General features: G+C 39.1%; 1 protein-coding gene across 1 annotated transcript; it reads right to left on the reverse strand.

Moving 5' to 3' along the window:
• Window positions 1-263: 263 nt before the first annotated feature.
• tmie (transmembrane inner ear) lies at window positions 264-12,883 on the reverse strand. The gene is made up of 4 exons (XM_046052721.1): window positions 12,773-12,883; window positions 9,824-9,941; window positions 7,231-7,380; window positions 264-547 (listed from the first exon to the last, which is right to left on the reverse strand). The coding sequence occupies exons 1-4, from the start codon at window positions 12,881-12,883 to the stop codon at window positions 267-269; spliced, it is 660 nt and encodes a 219-aa protein (XP_045908677.1). The 3' UTR covers window positions 264-266.
• Window positions 12,884-15,439: the final 2,556 nt, after the last annotated feature.

Below are 15,439 nucleotides of genomic sequence, written 5' to 3' on the forward strand. Positions count from 1 at the left end.
ATAGGAAGATGTTTTCTGGTATCTAATGTTCATCAGTGAATTGTGAATTAGACAATAAATGATTATAATTTTACTGTACTCTGATATTCTTGCAACTTTCATGATTTTGAAGTAGACAAATGATGCATTTTCTTATATATAAACCTTTTGTTTATTTTAAATATACTATAATACAAATTTCATTTTAGAAAACAAAAGCACACAAAATGCTTGCAGTGAAAAATATGAAATGATCTTTTTCTGTGTTTGTCCATGAAAGGCAGAGTTCACTTTTGAGCTTTCTTGGATCCTCCTTTAGCCCCTCCTTTGCCTCCTTTTTCCCCTCTGTCTCCCTTCTCTCCAGATTTCTTCCCTTTCCCCTCACCAGCTTCTTTCTTGGTTGCTTCCCTTTCACCCTTCTTCTTTGTTGATGCATCCTTTTCATCTCCTTTCCCTTCTTTGGCACCCTTACCCTCTTTCTTGCCCTCCTTGGTCTTCTTTTCTTTTTTATCGGCATCCACTTTCCCTGAGACTGTTGTCACTTCCTCCTTTTCTTCTGCTTTAGCAGCTGCAGGAAACCAAGAAAAAAAAAGGTTAAAGGCTTCCTAGCAGCATTAGGTATCATCACTGGCCTGCCTGTAACCAGGGGCGTAGGTATAGACAGTGCAGACTAGCTCCATATGCAGTGAGGATTGCTGGGTAATATGTGTATGGCTGCCCAATCTTAAGTTTCTATTTGATCATGTGACAAGACTCCAGACATCTGGTGAAACGCAAACTCTGACAAGTACTAGCAGAGCACACGTGCAAGCTAGCAGTCATGCTATTTAAACATAAAAGTAGTTTTAAAAAGAGACAGGAGAGAAAAGAACAGAAGGAGAGGGGCGCAAAGCTCCCAAATAATGTTTTGGATTTTGTCAAAGATTTCGCTCAATGCAACCTCATCGGATTCATTCAAATAGGCCATTCAAATAGGTAAGGTAACTTTACAAGTGCTTTTTCAGTGGAATTGGTGTGGCTGTAGTGCCCCTGTTTAAAAGGTGGTTATCATTTCGGGGGACAGGTCGCCACTGAGCACCTGTTTGTGTGGATGTGCTTGTGGGTATTAAACTATGTGTGCGCCTTAGCTGGCCTGTTTTCAGGACATGGTGTTTATTACGAGTAGGCCACCTTTCTTTCTTATTTATCATAATCTCTTGCTTCTCTGTCAAAGAGGAATGTGGTTGCCATGATTCAGGAGGTTATTGTACTGAAATTGCCCGAAAAAGTCATCTCAGCACAGTGGACACCTCACCTGCACTTAGCTGTTTGTAGTGACATTACAGGATTTTGACAATTACATAACTGGTCATGCTCCTTATAACTTTCTCTTTGACTTCTGTAATTTGCAAATACAAAAGTCTAGGTGACACAGTCCGACTCTAAAATCCATCACATGACGGTACTTTAGACTGCTGCGTCCAGGCAGCGTGGGTGGAGAGAGACACACACAAAGTGAACTGTTGAATTTAATATGTTAATATGGAAAGAAATCGATTTAAGGAGCTTTAAATTAAGTAGGTTAGGTATTTGCTGCATCTAATCTTTTCAGTTGTTAAACCACAACGAGGAAGGCACACAAATTTGCCAATATAGGGTTCCCCTCTAGACACGAACACTGTGTGTGTGTGTGTGTGTGTGCGTGCACGTGTGCTTCGTAACCGCGTAGCCCAAGGGCCCATCTTAACAGCCTGCACTGGGGCCCGTTGTTATTACCTTACGCTACTGCCTGTGACATTAATTGGAAGGGAGAATTTAATCTAACAGAATGCCAGGCTAAGTAGGTTGCATGTAATGAAGGCACATCTGTCAAGTGCTTTCTGTATGAGAAGTGAAGAGCAAAAAGTAGTCAGCTTTGTGTGCGTTTACAGAGACACTGTTTTTCTCATAATTATTCAGGAGGTGACACCCTGAGGATGTACATGGCTAACAGAGGTAGTGAGGGTGAATATCTTGTTAGTTACTGGGTTAAGGTTGGGGAAAGGTACATGTAAAAAGCAAATAGAATTTCATGAATATTTAAAATGGAATAACTTGTATGCAGTTAAAGGAATAGTTTGAAATTTTCAGAAAAAACATTTACTCACTTTTGTTGAGCATTAGATGAGAAGATCGTTATCACTCTGATGTCTGCACGGTAACTTCAGAGCTAACGCTAGCGGCAGGTTAGCTTAGCATGAAGACTGGAAACAGGAAGACACCTAACTTTGCTCTGTCCAACAGTAACAAAACCAGCACCTCTAAAGCTCATGTTACATCTAATTTTTTTAATTCCGGACATGACTTCAGGAAGTTATTGCTCGCAGCCATGATAAAGTGCAGCACATACCCCCTGTAAAACAGCAAGTTGATGTTTTTCCACTTTGGTTTTTGTACAAGCCACAACATGTTAATTAGAGAGCTTTTAGATGCTGGTAGGTGAATTTTGTTGCCTCCTGACTGAGCAAGGCTAGCTGTTGTTTCCAGTCTTTAAGCTAAGCTAACTGTCTGCCTGCTGTAGCTACATGTTCAACAAACCACATGTATGAGAGTGGTATCCTTTTATACATGTAATTAGGCCTCATTTATTTTGTATTTTGCAAATTACACCTGGCTGTAATATAGATCAAAACGAAACATTGATGTGATTTTATACTTCAGCAACTATTGTGTAAAAGCTGTGAAAATTATTCAAAAGAAAGACTCCGATTGGGGCCATACAGAGCTTCATTGCTCTTTGTCTTTTTCCCTCTCTTTTTTTTTTTTGCATGTTTTCCCAAGAGGAAAGCAAACATTTTCCCTGTGCTCTACAAATGCTGCAGAGACACTGGATACACAAACGAAGGCCAAGAAACAAACACACACCAAATGCCAAAAGTTGCCGGAAGGGGTCAGAGGAAACCTGAAAATATTTTGGTTCTGTGTTTTACTGTTTTGGATGAATCCAGCTGACTTAAAATAATCAACCAACCATCACAATGTCTGTGAATAGATTTCTTTGTGTTTTGACTAAATTCTGAAACTGTCTTGCCTGGATTTCTCCTCCACTCATAAGCTCTTTTCTTTTGCCTCTTTTTCTTCTTGTTTCTACAGTCTGATTTTGACAAAACTTGGGAGAGATGATGCATCAGTGGGTTAAAGTCTGGGTCAGTGATGGCTAAATGAGCTGTTATTAAATGTCAAACATTTAAACCCAGATGTGTTCCAAATCTGGTCAAACTGAGACTGCTGGTGCCTATTTGCCCATGTATCATGTTGTTTATATACTGTGTATGATAATGGAATAATTAAAGGTTAACATTGCCTTCTACAAAAAGCCTTGACCCTCACACCATCACCAAATGTCAGAAGTCCTGCTCAGATACAACTGGTACAGTCTGACTGGGGCAATATAAATGTCAAAATTGTAAATGTAATCCCAGAAGTGATGTTTCCGCTGTCTTACTGATACATAAAATAATGCCAGTTCAATTCAAATAAGTTTGCATTTTTCATGCAGGGAGTGTGACTTGTAACAGGGCCAAATTCCTTTTCACAAGTCCGTCACTCATCAGTCGGCGTGCTGTGAACCTCAAATGACCTTTTTCCCGCTGCCCATTGAGAGCTCTGGGAGACAGATGTGTGTGAAATGTGTTTATGTTGTTACAACAAGAGCTGCAACTGTTTGGTGACACCGAAAAAGTATTCATCTTCAGCTACTTGCATACTATGCACTTCGTACTGTAGAAGCAGCTGCTCTGTTGAGAGCTGATGACAAATAAGTGAAGATGGCAAATAGGAGTTAATTTAATAATTTCTGTCTTTTCAGTGTCTTTTTTTCAATGTTTGTGTGAGTGCTTGTGAAGGAGGCGGAGAGAGAGGGACAATAGAGAGACTAAGGCTTTGTTCATTCCTGTGTGTGTGTTTATAACTTATATTGACTGTGAAACTGGAAAGGCTCACTGATTTATTTTCTCGTATTTAGTACCAGATGCTTTTAACAGCCTGGTAAGTATGTGTAAATGGAGGTGCAGAGAAATTCTTAATGGAGAATCTTGTCACTTCTATCACATGAAACAGACCTAGGTTAGTAGTCTCGGTTGATGTAAAGCACTTTGTTGGTTGCTGTAAAGTGCTATATAAATAAATGATTGATTGATTGATTGATATAAGTATAAGCGGCCCATCAGAAAAACAGCCATTTAGATTTAGGTTAGCTTATTAGGACCGATTGCGACCCATATTTACGGTCTCGTTAGGCCACGACCTCTAGTGGCAGAAGCAGTCAGGTAACGTATAAAAAACGAGAAAGTCCATGTAAGGGGGTGGATGCATGTGTCAAGTAAGCAAAGGACTCAGGAGACTCACGATCGAGTAAAGTCGCAGTAGAAATGTATGAAGTTAAATATTGTTTTGTAGGTGACTTATTTAATGTACTTATTTTAACCTAACCCACAATCTTTTCTTAAACCTAACCAAGTAGTTTTGTTGCCCAAAACCAACCAAACTACCACCATTTCACAACGTTTACCGCATGTTAGGTCTTTGGTCACATGATGTGCATAATGTATGGAGGGTTCTGTAAGCTTGTCTCTGGACTGGTATTTGCCAATGATCATACAAGTCATTTGTAGGGAATGTTCATATATGTTGTTGTACTTGGACATATTTGTTGTTTTTGTCATATGTGTCATCTTAAATGACCTTTTGGGACATTTGACAATCAACCTATTTTGTCGTTTAGGTATGAGGACGTGTTGGTATAAGCTCACTTTCATTGTCACAACATCTTAACTTTTCCCTAAGCTTTTACTTTTACACAACACATCCTTTTTTTTTTTTTTTTTTAAATCGCTGAATGCACCAGAGGATATTTTTCTACACACGCATAAACAGATTTGATAAGCTTCTGTTATTCACGAGCACATCCAAAAGATAAGAGTGGGCATTTCTTGCTCCTCATTTGGGAGAGTTAATTAACTGCTAAGTTATATTCGTTGTTTTTACTGACTGCTCTGGGAAACATTTTGCAAGTGTACTGTTGTTTTGCATAATCAAGCCGTTATATAAAAAAGAAACTCACAAAAGGCTTGATTATGAATTTCATTTTGTATTACGATTTTTTTGCTTAACATTCAACCACACTACATTCCCTCTGTACTCTCTGTATGTGGTCATTTGGTTTGTCTGATACGCTTGCAAATATCATCTCAGTGTCCCCTAAGTATGTCAGAATTACTGCAGCAAAGCAGCAATTTGCATATTTGCTTGTACAATTATTTTGCCCTCCTCTTTAGTTAATCCAGAAGCAAGCATTACAGTATGGTTTGTTTGGAGTTTATGGTTGAGAGCAGCTGAATATGTGTTAATCGTGACTCTTTATAATGGCCGCAGTCAGTGTACCTCCCCTTCAGCCCCTCTCCCAGCCACACAGTTGATTAGTTATATAGTCACAGAGGAGGATTTACTTCAGTGCATATTATATCAACTCTCTGTGATGACACTAGACATGAAGAGATTTGGATGCTCTTGCCACAGTAGGTTTTCAATGTGATCTTATTTCATACAGTCAAGAAAAATGTATTGACAGATCCATGTTTTTTCTCCCATAATTAATTACACAATGAGCAATTAATGGATTTGTGAACATAAATGCATACTATATCATCAAGAAGAACAGAACGAGACAGATGTCAGTCCCTATTTGTCACATTTCTTAACCTGAAAAAGGCACAGCAAAGCAGCTAAACACACATGGCAACACACCAAATTCCTAAGAGAAAGAGATGTGTAAAAACAGGAACATGTAATCACTAATGAGACCATTGTTGTTGACATCAATGATCATATTTAATTTATACTGGCAGGAGGGAATGTTTTGCTTTATTCAAGGCAAGTATCAGGAAAGCCAACAGACAGGTAGGGAAACAGACAAACACAGAGAACAAACAGGCATTTTGCATGTATTACCATTTCCAATGCTTGTAGTAATAGCAATTTTCTGCCTCATAATTTCCTCAAAGTTATCATAGTCATATGCTTGTGACGTTTTCATGCAAATATGCATGAAGCAAAATATGTACAGCTGTATTAAAACACCTAGGCCTGAAGAAAGAAGAGAGCCTCACAAAATACAAAAGTATAAACTACAAAAGTCCAGCTGCCCTAAAGAAATCGTATTTGCAAAATCCAGCACAGTTTGTATTTCACAGCCACAGTAAAAGTTTCTGCTGTACCCAGTTGCTGCACTACAACTCCACTTCCAAGCAAAATTTGGAAAATTCAAATTGTTCTTTTCTGGCTATGCATTTTTATTTGTTTGAATTTCTCCAAAATTCCACTCGCAGCAGTAGCATTTATGGAAGACCAGATGGACTGACTGCAGGATGGGCATTAGAAGCATGAGTAGGTCTTTTCGAGTGTCTGCCAATGTATAAACTATGTTTTATAAAGTCGCTTAGCCAACAGGAGTGTCTGAAAGAAGATAAGAGCATAAGAAAAGGAAGAAAAAATCACCCCGTCTCTGACAAAGTGAGGGAGCTGTGGTGCTCCTCGCTCAGCCTAACTACTGAGAGCTGGCTGTTGTTAGCACTTTGAGTTTGGACCTGCTCAGACACTGTCTGTACTGCAGACACTTCTGGGGTAGCTGGAAGAAAAGCAGGAAGGAAGAGAAGGGAAGATAAATGGAGGAAGAGAAAAGAACAGAAAATTTAGTACAAAACAGAGCAGAAGAATTGAAACAAGTGTAGTAAGGTTTGTGAGGTAAAAAAGACACAGATTTAAGGAATTACAGCTGCCCTAGAAATTATGTTATGCAAGAAATACAACTGTCCTTTAGCCTCAATCATAAAGTGGCACTAGAGTCTTATACGACCCTGTTTGGACTATTTCTCCTGTTTTTCAGATCTCTTGGGAATTCTTTGTATAAAGCAATCACAGATTGGTGCACGAGCGAAGCGTGCATAATGTACTCTGTGCAGTTTATTCATGTCACAGGACTTCAGTGTATGAAGGTTCAAACAGTTTTCAAACATTTATCTCCCATTTGGAGCTGGTGGCTCCCATTGGAGCAATTGAAGTTGCCCAGTGCAGCAGAGCATTAAAAGAAATGGTGACACGAGAAAAAAAGCAGAGCCACTTCAGGACAGCGGCACAGTCGACATCAGACTTAAAGTACCTCAGCTTGTTATTTTTTTATTACCAATTTAATATAATCATATTAATATTGAAAAGATATTAAAGAGAGGTACTTACATCCTGGGATCTCGGTCAGCTCATTTAGAGGTGGCACTGTCTCTAATGTGTTGGCGTATTTCTTGGCAGCCTGTCTTTGCGCGTGCCGAGCCTCTATTTCCTTTTTAGTTCTTGGGATTCGACATTTGAATATACAACATAGAGTGATAACTGAGAGAGGGGAAAAACAGGGATATGATGAGTTTATATTACAATAAATGCAACATCTTATATATATATATACATACATACATACATACATACATACATACATACATATTTAATTTTTAAGTTACTTCTAGTGGTAATCGTGAGCAAAAACTGTCTCTGGGCTAGACAGTTTTGCCAGTTTTTGCAATGCTCACAGCGGCAGAAGAACTGACATTTACAAAATTCTACAGCAACAACAATGTTTCCATTAGTCTGGACAATCCACATACATCAACAGTATTTATTGGAACCACTTTCCACCAAAAAAAATCATCCCAATGAAAACAGAAAGGTCTGAGGATTATCCAGAGTGACAAAGAAATTGTTTATGGAAAAGATGTTACTGTTTTTAGCCATACTAGCAGAATGACTGTAGAGATGGAATGTCGGTCTGTCTGTCTGTTGCTTAGGTGGTCAGTCTACAATGACTGGATGGACTACCATGGCATTTGGGAATTTTGGTGATCCCTTGACTCTTCCTCCAGCGCCTCTGTGAAATTCACACATGTGGTTTTGGATTGCCATGAAATTTGGTACAGACATAAATGTCCCCCTCTGGATTAATTTTTATAATTGGTTGATCATCCAGCATCATTACCAGGTCAAAATTTTTACTTGCAAAACCTGCTAAATTAATGACATTGCTATTCTGAGCTGTACTTTATGTTTACTGCAAACTAATGTAATGCTAACATGCTAAACTAAAATTTCAAGCAGCGTGTCCCAAGTCCTGACAAATATCTATAAAACACTAAATTTTACTAGTTTTTACCACAATTAAAATAATAATTACAATATTATACTTGTTTCCAGTGCTTACATACCGTAATTTATTATATTCTGTCCTACTCATTATTACCTAACCCAGGAGTTTTCAAAGTGTGAGGCGGGCCTCCATTGGGGTGCTTCAAACTGTTTCAGGGGAGGCTCAGTGAATGGAAGAGAAACAGTATTTCATTAGTTATTGCATTAGTTATCAAAAGGAGATCACATAGAATAGCCTACATGTATGAGAATACAGAGATACAGTTGTTGGGAACTGTTTTACCCACATCAGACTCAGAAAGTAATAAATGCCCTTGGACAGACATTTTTTTTAAAAACTATTTGGTGTAGTGAGAAGATGTGTCAAACAGCAGTATAAGGCTATTTTGGCTCAAATGTTGAGTGTCTATGGGATCTAATAATATAATCATGATCCCATAAGCATCCAGGAATTGAGCGAAACTTACCAAGTAAACTTAAGATGTGGTGGGGGTACCCATTTCCCAAGCTTTGTCTGAGGGGAGGCTTGCAGTCTCAGACTTTGAAAACCCCTGACCTAACCCAATAAAAAAACTTAAACAATGTACCATGTGCCTGAATTCAATACTGATTTCTCTGTATGTGTGTCAATCAATCAATGTGCTAGCTGTTACTAGCTGATATAGGCAAGCGCCGCTTGTGGCTGTTTCTTACAGAAGCTGTCAGTATGTTAAAGTAACGGTTAGCTGTCATGCCGAAGAGAGTCAGTTTTTTATTTTTTAATTGTCCCCTATCCTGATGAAAACACTGATGGTGCGTGCATAAGTGCCTACGTGTGTGTGCATGAATGTGTAGTACACTTCAGGGTCCCGGTTTGGGGGTTTGAAAATATGGTCACTCTAATTGGGGTTGAACCAAAAAACACAGAGATGTATATGTCAAAACCTGGGCAAACAAAACTCAGTTATTTGCATGGCTAGATATTACTGGAGGCTAGTGGGAAAATATTTGTTTTCTTAATTTGAGTGAACTTATCCTTTAAACAAAGACTTGCTTTGTTTTCTGTAAGATGTGAAAAATGACTGTTGGTGTTGTATTTTCCTTATAGTTGCTGTGTATTTTATGTTTCTGGGGTTTTTTTCTTTTGCACTGCTATAACGTGACACTGTCACTCAAAAGCTTTAACATTATGGTCCATTTGTGTGTAAAAAATCAATGAACAAAGATCATAAATAAAATAAGACTAGGCCAAAGATCATTTTGTTGACAATTTTGTAACAAATCACAAGGTGTCTCAGGTATACCTTATCCCTACATGATTTTACTACACAATTAATTGGTTCAGATTTAGAGACAACATCTTTTGTTTCAACATTTGCCATTTTGTTTAAACCAACATTAAAACCATTAGGGTGAAAAGCAAAGTGAGAGTCTATTTTTCCTAGTTGCTACTATTACTCAGATTACTCCCTTCTGGAAACACTGTAGTGATCCCTCTCTTTCCTGACATAATATCTGAGTCATTACCACTAATCACACTGTGGATGCATAATTGCAATGCACAGACATCTTTGGCCTGCAGTTCTTTCTCAAGATAGCTGTCTATTTGAGGAACAGTTTGTGAAAGTGACAACAAAGTGATTTCATGAGATATACTGACCAACTGCTAAAGCAAACACAGCAAAGATACCGATAACCTGCCATAACCGCAGGCCCCAGAAAACAACGGTCTCTGATGTGACAGGGTCTGGCTTCTTTGGGGGATCTGTGGGTAAAAGCTGTGGGGAAAAAAGAGACAACATAGATATTTTTTTATGTATATGCACAGCACAAAGAAACCTTCAAAAGCAGGGTTTACAACAGAGAGCAAAGCTCAAGGAGTAAACAAGATCTTAGAGTAACTAAATCTCCATTGTTTAAGAATCATGCTCAGTTTTCTGTGATACTTTGTTCTTTAGTCTTGATCTTATCTTCAGTGTAGTGTGCCAGCAATTGGTTTGAGGTTTTTAACCACTCCTGATCTTTCTGACAAAAAATGATTTAATACATATTAGAGTCATACATTAACTAAAATATAATAGAATAACATCCTCTAAAGGGCACAGATTCCCTAATGCCCTCTTATCACACAAGTGTCAAATGGCCAAAATGCTCAATTTCAGTTTCCTTTGAACGCAATCTGTCCACAGCCCTACCTTTATTTTACTTCTGAACTCTGTGAAGGTCAATCCAAGATGTCATACTTTATTGGTATTGATTCATTTACTTTATTAGATATCAAATTCTTTAGGTTTATGACATTTAACTGAACTGACTTGAAGGAAAAGTCAGGTTTTTTTCCTCAAGGCATTAGCAAAATGTTGAATAACAAAAGGCCCAAAAGAAAAGGTCTTTAGCATTTCTTATGCGGCTGCCAAGAAAACAACACAAACATAACCTGTGGGTTTTTGTGGCTCTGTCTCACCTCCGTTGGAATCTCCCCTTTCTTGACACCGATGAGGACTGAGATCTGCAAACGTGACCAGCATGATACCATGCAACTAGAGTAGGCTGGTTTCCAGACTTTTCCTGCATTCTTTGAACTTTCGCAATGGTCTTAGGTGTCTCAATTCTCTGCTGGACAAAGCTCAGTCGATAGTGTCCTAAACATACATTTTTCGCATTTCAAAACACCTTTCTCCAGAGCTGGGGATTGGGGAATACGTATAAAAACTGTGTGTGCCTTTGTGGCAATTCAATGGCTTGAATGACTACTTTGCCGGAGCCAACAGAGCATCAGCTCCCTGACAAAATCACTGTGAGATTTCTCGCTGTCTACTGTATATTGATCAGTTGATTGGATGATACAAGGTTGTCTAGGAAACTCTATACTTTATTCCATCAACCAACAAGCGATGGATTAGAAAGTGGATACTTATCACATTTGCTGCCTTGACTGATAATTCCATTATGTGGTAAAAAAGGAACTATGTTCTAAGAATAAGCTGAGATTGTGAGAAGAAGAAAGAACCTGTTTTGGCTGTTTGTCAGACCTGATAGGCTTCAGCAAGCTAACATGCCAAATGTGACAGTACAAGCTGTCTTCAGGGCCTCTGTAATGTTTGTTTGCTGAGGAGGACACAAGAGGGGCTGTGAACTTGAACGAGAAAGCTGCAGAGAAAATGGTTTGAATGAGTTTGCACTCTTATTTGTGCAATTCCCACGGAAGGATTAGCCTTGATGGGGATATTTAACAATGCTCTTAAATAATAAAATGTTTTGCCTCAAGAGTGATTATGTAATGCTAAATCCTTTCCTCTGGAGGGGAATTTCATGTGGCAAGGATATAAGCCTAAACTTTTCAGCACATTCTCAGACACATGCTGACCTCAAGTTAACTCATGGTGATCATTTTATACCCACATTAATTACATATTTTTGTTTGACGGACGGTTAGTTGATTCATTACATGTTCAATGTTATGATTGGATATTTTTCCTCAAGTGTTTTGTTTTTTTCTAAGAAGATCCTTGGAGAATAATCAAGGAAGATTAATATCATTGAACGGAAGATTAACGTCTAAAAATAGAAAAATCAGCACTGGGATACAGGTTTAGTTATCTGGGACCAATTACTAAGTAGTTACTTATAAAAGGATATCCTGTGTAAAGGAGATTCACATATTTGTGCCATGTTTACAGTATTTAGATTATATTTACTGGTGTTTTCTGTTGTTACTCTATTGTGTGTTTTACCTGAAGAAAAAATTAATCAATCACATGCACATGAAAGTAAAACTAACGTCACCCAAGCATTCTTTGTATGACACCTGCAGAGACTTTTGATCTAGCCTTCAGTATAAACAATATAAACATTATATTTATATTTACCATAGAAGCTGTTTCTAGAAGTTTCTTGTGCTTTCTCTGACTTTCTATAACATAATAATCTTCTGCTGCAATGCAAAGTTCAGTGGACGTGGATGTTACATTTAAAAAACAGTATACATATGAATAATGACAATCTATTATCTGTTATGTAATGTAATCTATGGGATTACTCATAATCTATTTTGCCCCCCAGCAATTTATTGTAATGTGCAATTTATTGTAGAGTACCACAGCTGATGATTCATTCTAATTTAAAGGGATGTTTTGTCAGTAATGAATGTGGTATTTTGTCCTTTCAGTCATGTACACGGTGTCCTGTATAGAAATAAAGCAAATGTCCTATTTCTCAGAAGCAGAATTATTTTATCACCTTGCTTTTTAGAAAACATAATGGATTTCAGCTGCTTTTTTGTAGTCAGATTGTAGTCATATTCTCTGCAATGTAACCCTCTTCATCCCCAAAGCACAAAAACAACTTGCCATGCTAGGACTCATCATATTCATCATCCTGCACCCATTAAAACACATGTGGCTGGCTGGCTGACGACAGACCATATAATGTATCAGGTTTCAACATGCTCCTCATCAAGTAAGGCAAACAACAACTCTGGCAATCAGACAAAAACTATCAGTTACATAAAGCTACCTTTTAAAAAGCAGAACACCTGCACCCTTCACAGAGAAAGCCTCAGCATATTCCTAAGAGGAACCTGTGGAGGACATGGTGATTCATCTCTTACCTCAGGATCCGGGATCTGGGAGAACACGGAGGACAAGCACTGAGACAGCAGCACTGCTCCCCAGCCCCATGGCAGGAGCTGAGGTGGACATACAGGCTGATCCCCAAACATTCTCTGCCCCTCTTTCTCCCTGCAGCCACCCTGCCCCCTCTCTCCCTCTTCCCCTGCCTCTTCTTCTTTCTCTCTGTCTGCCTGCCTGCACTGGCGCCGTATACAGGACAGGACCACAATGGCCCTGGGTGATTAATGGTTACTATGGTGCTGACGCCTTCCTCCCATCCACAGTTGCTGCTCTGCTCCTCTAAATCTTGCTCTTCTCCCACAACACTGCAGAAACCCAAAGACACACCAGCGATCACCACTGCAGGCAGCTCAAAACAGCTCTACTACAATCGAGAGAGCCAACCCTGCTGTTAGGGTACATTAATTAATTAATAGACCTGGTGTGGTTTACAGCCAGCTCGTCCTGCTGAGGACAGGAAGTTAACACAGTGTGGGGGGATGGGCAGTATAGTTAACCATGAGGTTGGCCTGCGCAGTGAAGCAAACGGCTGTGAGCGTCATCATGTTTACTGCCTTAGAACCTGGAGCGTAAAAATCCTCACAGCCTCGTCCCTTTAGTGTGGCAAAAGGGTTAGTGGTTAGTGGTGCTGTGGAATCCAACCTTTTTAATATGCACCCGCCTAAGGAAAGAGCAAAAACATCACAGTCAGTTTGCTTTGGTTGCAGTCATTTGTGATCAACTCAGAAATTAAGTTAATGTTATTTCAAGGTTTATTGTTTTGTTTTTTTTGGTGTGTGTGGCTGCCCTTAATCTATAGGATATTTTTCTATGACGCTTCCATCCATCTATCCATCCATCTTCAGTCGCGGGGATGACGTTTCCAGTGGTGGGAAAATAATTAGTTCAGTTTAGTAAGCCACACTACAATGGAAAAGTAAAACAGCATCTTACATTCATTTATTTAGCTGATGCTTTTATCCAAAGCGACTAACAATTGCTATATTTGTCAGAGATTGCATGCCTCTGGAGCAACTAGGGGTTAAGTGTCTTGCTCAGGGACACATTGGTGGATGTGACACAGTGGGGAATTGAACCCGTGTCTCTCACACCAAAGGCATGTGTCTTATCCTCTGCCATTAAGGCAGAATGAGGAGGAGTTGCAGTTTGTGAAGACAGCAGTATAAGTTGGCCCCTCCACCCCAGCTTAACAATACCCGGAGTGCATGCCCCCTGACCGTGGTTGCCAGAGCACAGCCTAGTGTACCACCTGCAGCAACACATGCCTACATAAGGCAACGACTCTTCTGATTACCTGCGGGAAAATTAGTGATTTTCAATTACAGTGTAAGCCAGTGCAAAGCCCCAGGGGAGAAGAGGCAGAGGCAGAGCGAGGGGAAGGGGTTGATACCTAGCAAAACACAGCAAAAAACAAAATGCAGGCAAAGGGCAATGTCTCTGCGGACGCAGACACCACCACACATTTCTAGTGGGTCATAGTGGTGATTGGGATGGAAAATCCTACTCATTCTGCCCTTAAACATGACTACAAAAACATAAATATATATACCTTTCAGCCTGTTGAATTGTAAATCTGTATTTTAATGTTAGAGGTGGTCCAGGTTATGTAGCCAGGTCTAACTAATTTGTACAGTACTGACGGTGGCCTAAACTATAGCAATGCATAATTTTCTATGAAGTTATTTTATGGTTTGCTAGTGAAATTTTAATGTGTAAACCACCCAGTACAGTAGCCATCAGATGCGAAAGAATGACAATATAATTTCCTTACAAAGTAGAAATAGCACATAAAACACCAATACCATTAAATAGTCAGTAGGGCTTTTTATAATGCCACTTGGGAGTAGAAACAAGCTGTAATGTAAAATGTACATATTATCAATTTAGTTATTTAGTTGATATGGCGTGTTTGCAAATCGGTTTGCAAACTGTTAGCTTAGCTTAGCACAGAGACTGGAAACAGGGGGAAACAGCCTGGCTCTGTCCAAAATATGTCTACCAGCCCCTCTGAAGCTTGCTGATTAAGACATTATATGTTGTTTGTTTAATGAGAGAAAAACCCATAGTGTAAAAACAACATGTTGTGGTGTTACGGGCATACCTGCCAACAATCAAATTTTTTGGTTTCTCCCAATAAACTCCCATAATATACATGGCCCTCCAAACGTTATTATGAATAATCGTCATACACAGATCCAAATTTAGGATGTTTGTCTGACATCACCCAAGTTGCCAGATCGTCTATGAAACCCAATCTACACACAATGCACACACTACAGACAGTTTCAACCCATCTGTCATCGCAACCTGGCAATCCACAACCCTGATCCAAGGGGCATCAGCGCAGATGCTCTCTCTAGCTTAATGTTGTCAAAATGTCAGGGCCGGGGCGGTGTTCCAACTAAAAAATCGAGATATTATACTTACTTTACAGATAAAGGTTTCAGTTAAATGACTTTTAAGAGATATTTCAGAGAGATGCTTTTTGCGTGGATTCAAGTTTCATCCTCATGTCTCAGGCAGGTCTCAAAAGCCCTTTAATAAGAAATGCCATTAGTCAAAGTGAAATCTCATTATAGTTCCATTTGTCCAACCTTTTCTTGGTCCTGGAAAGTTTTTATTTAACAGTGACAAAATATCTCAAA

This window comes from Micropterus dolomieu, linkage group LG06 (genome assembly GCF_021292245.1).
Source record: "Micropterus dolomieu isolate WLL.071019.BEF.003 ecotype Adirondacks linkage group LG06, ASM2129224v1, whole genome shotgun sequence".
In the NCBI taxonomy this organism is placed as follows: Eukaryota; Metazoa; Chordata; class Actinopteri; order Centrarchiformes; family Centrarchidae; genus Micropterus; species Micropterus dolomieu.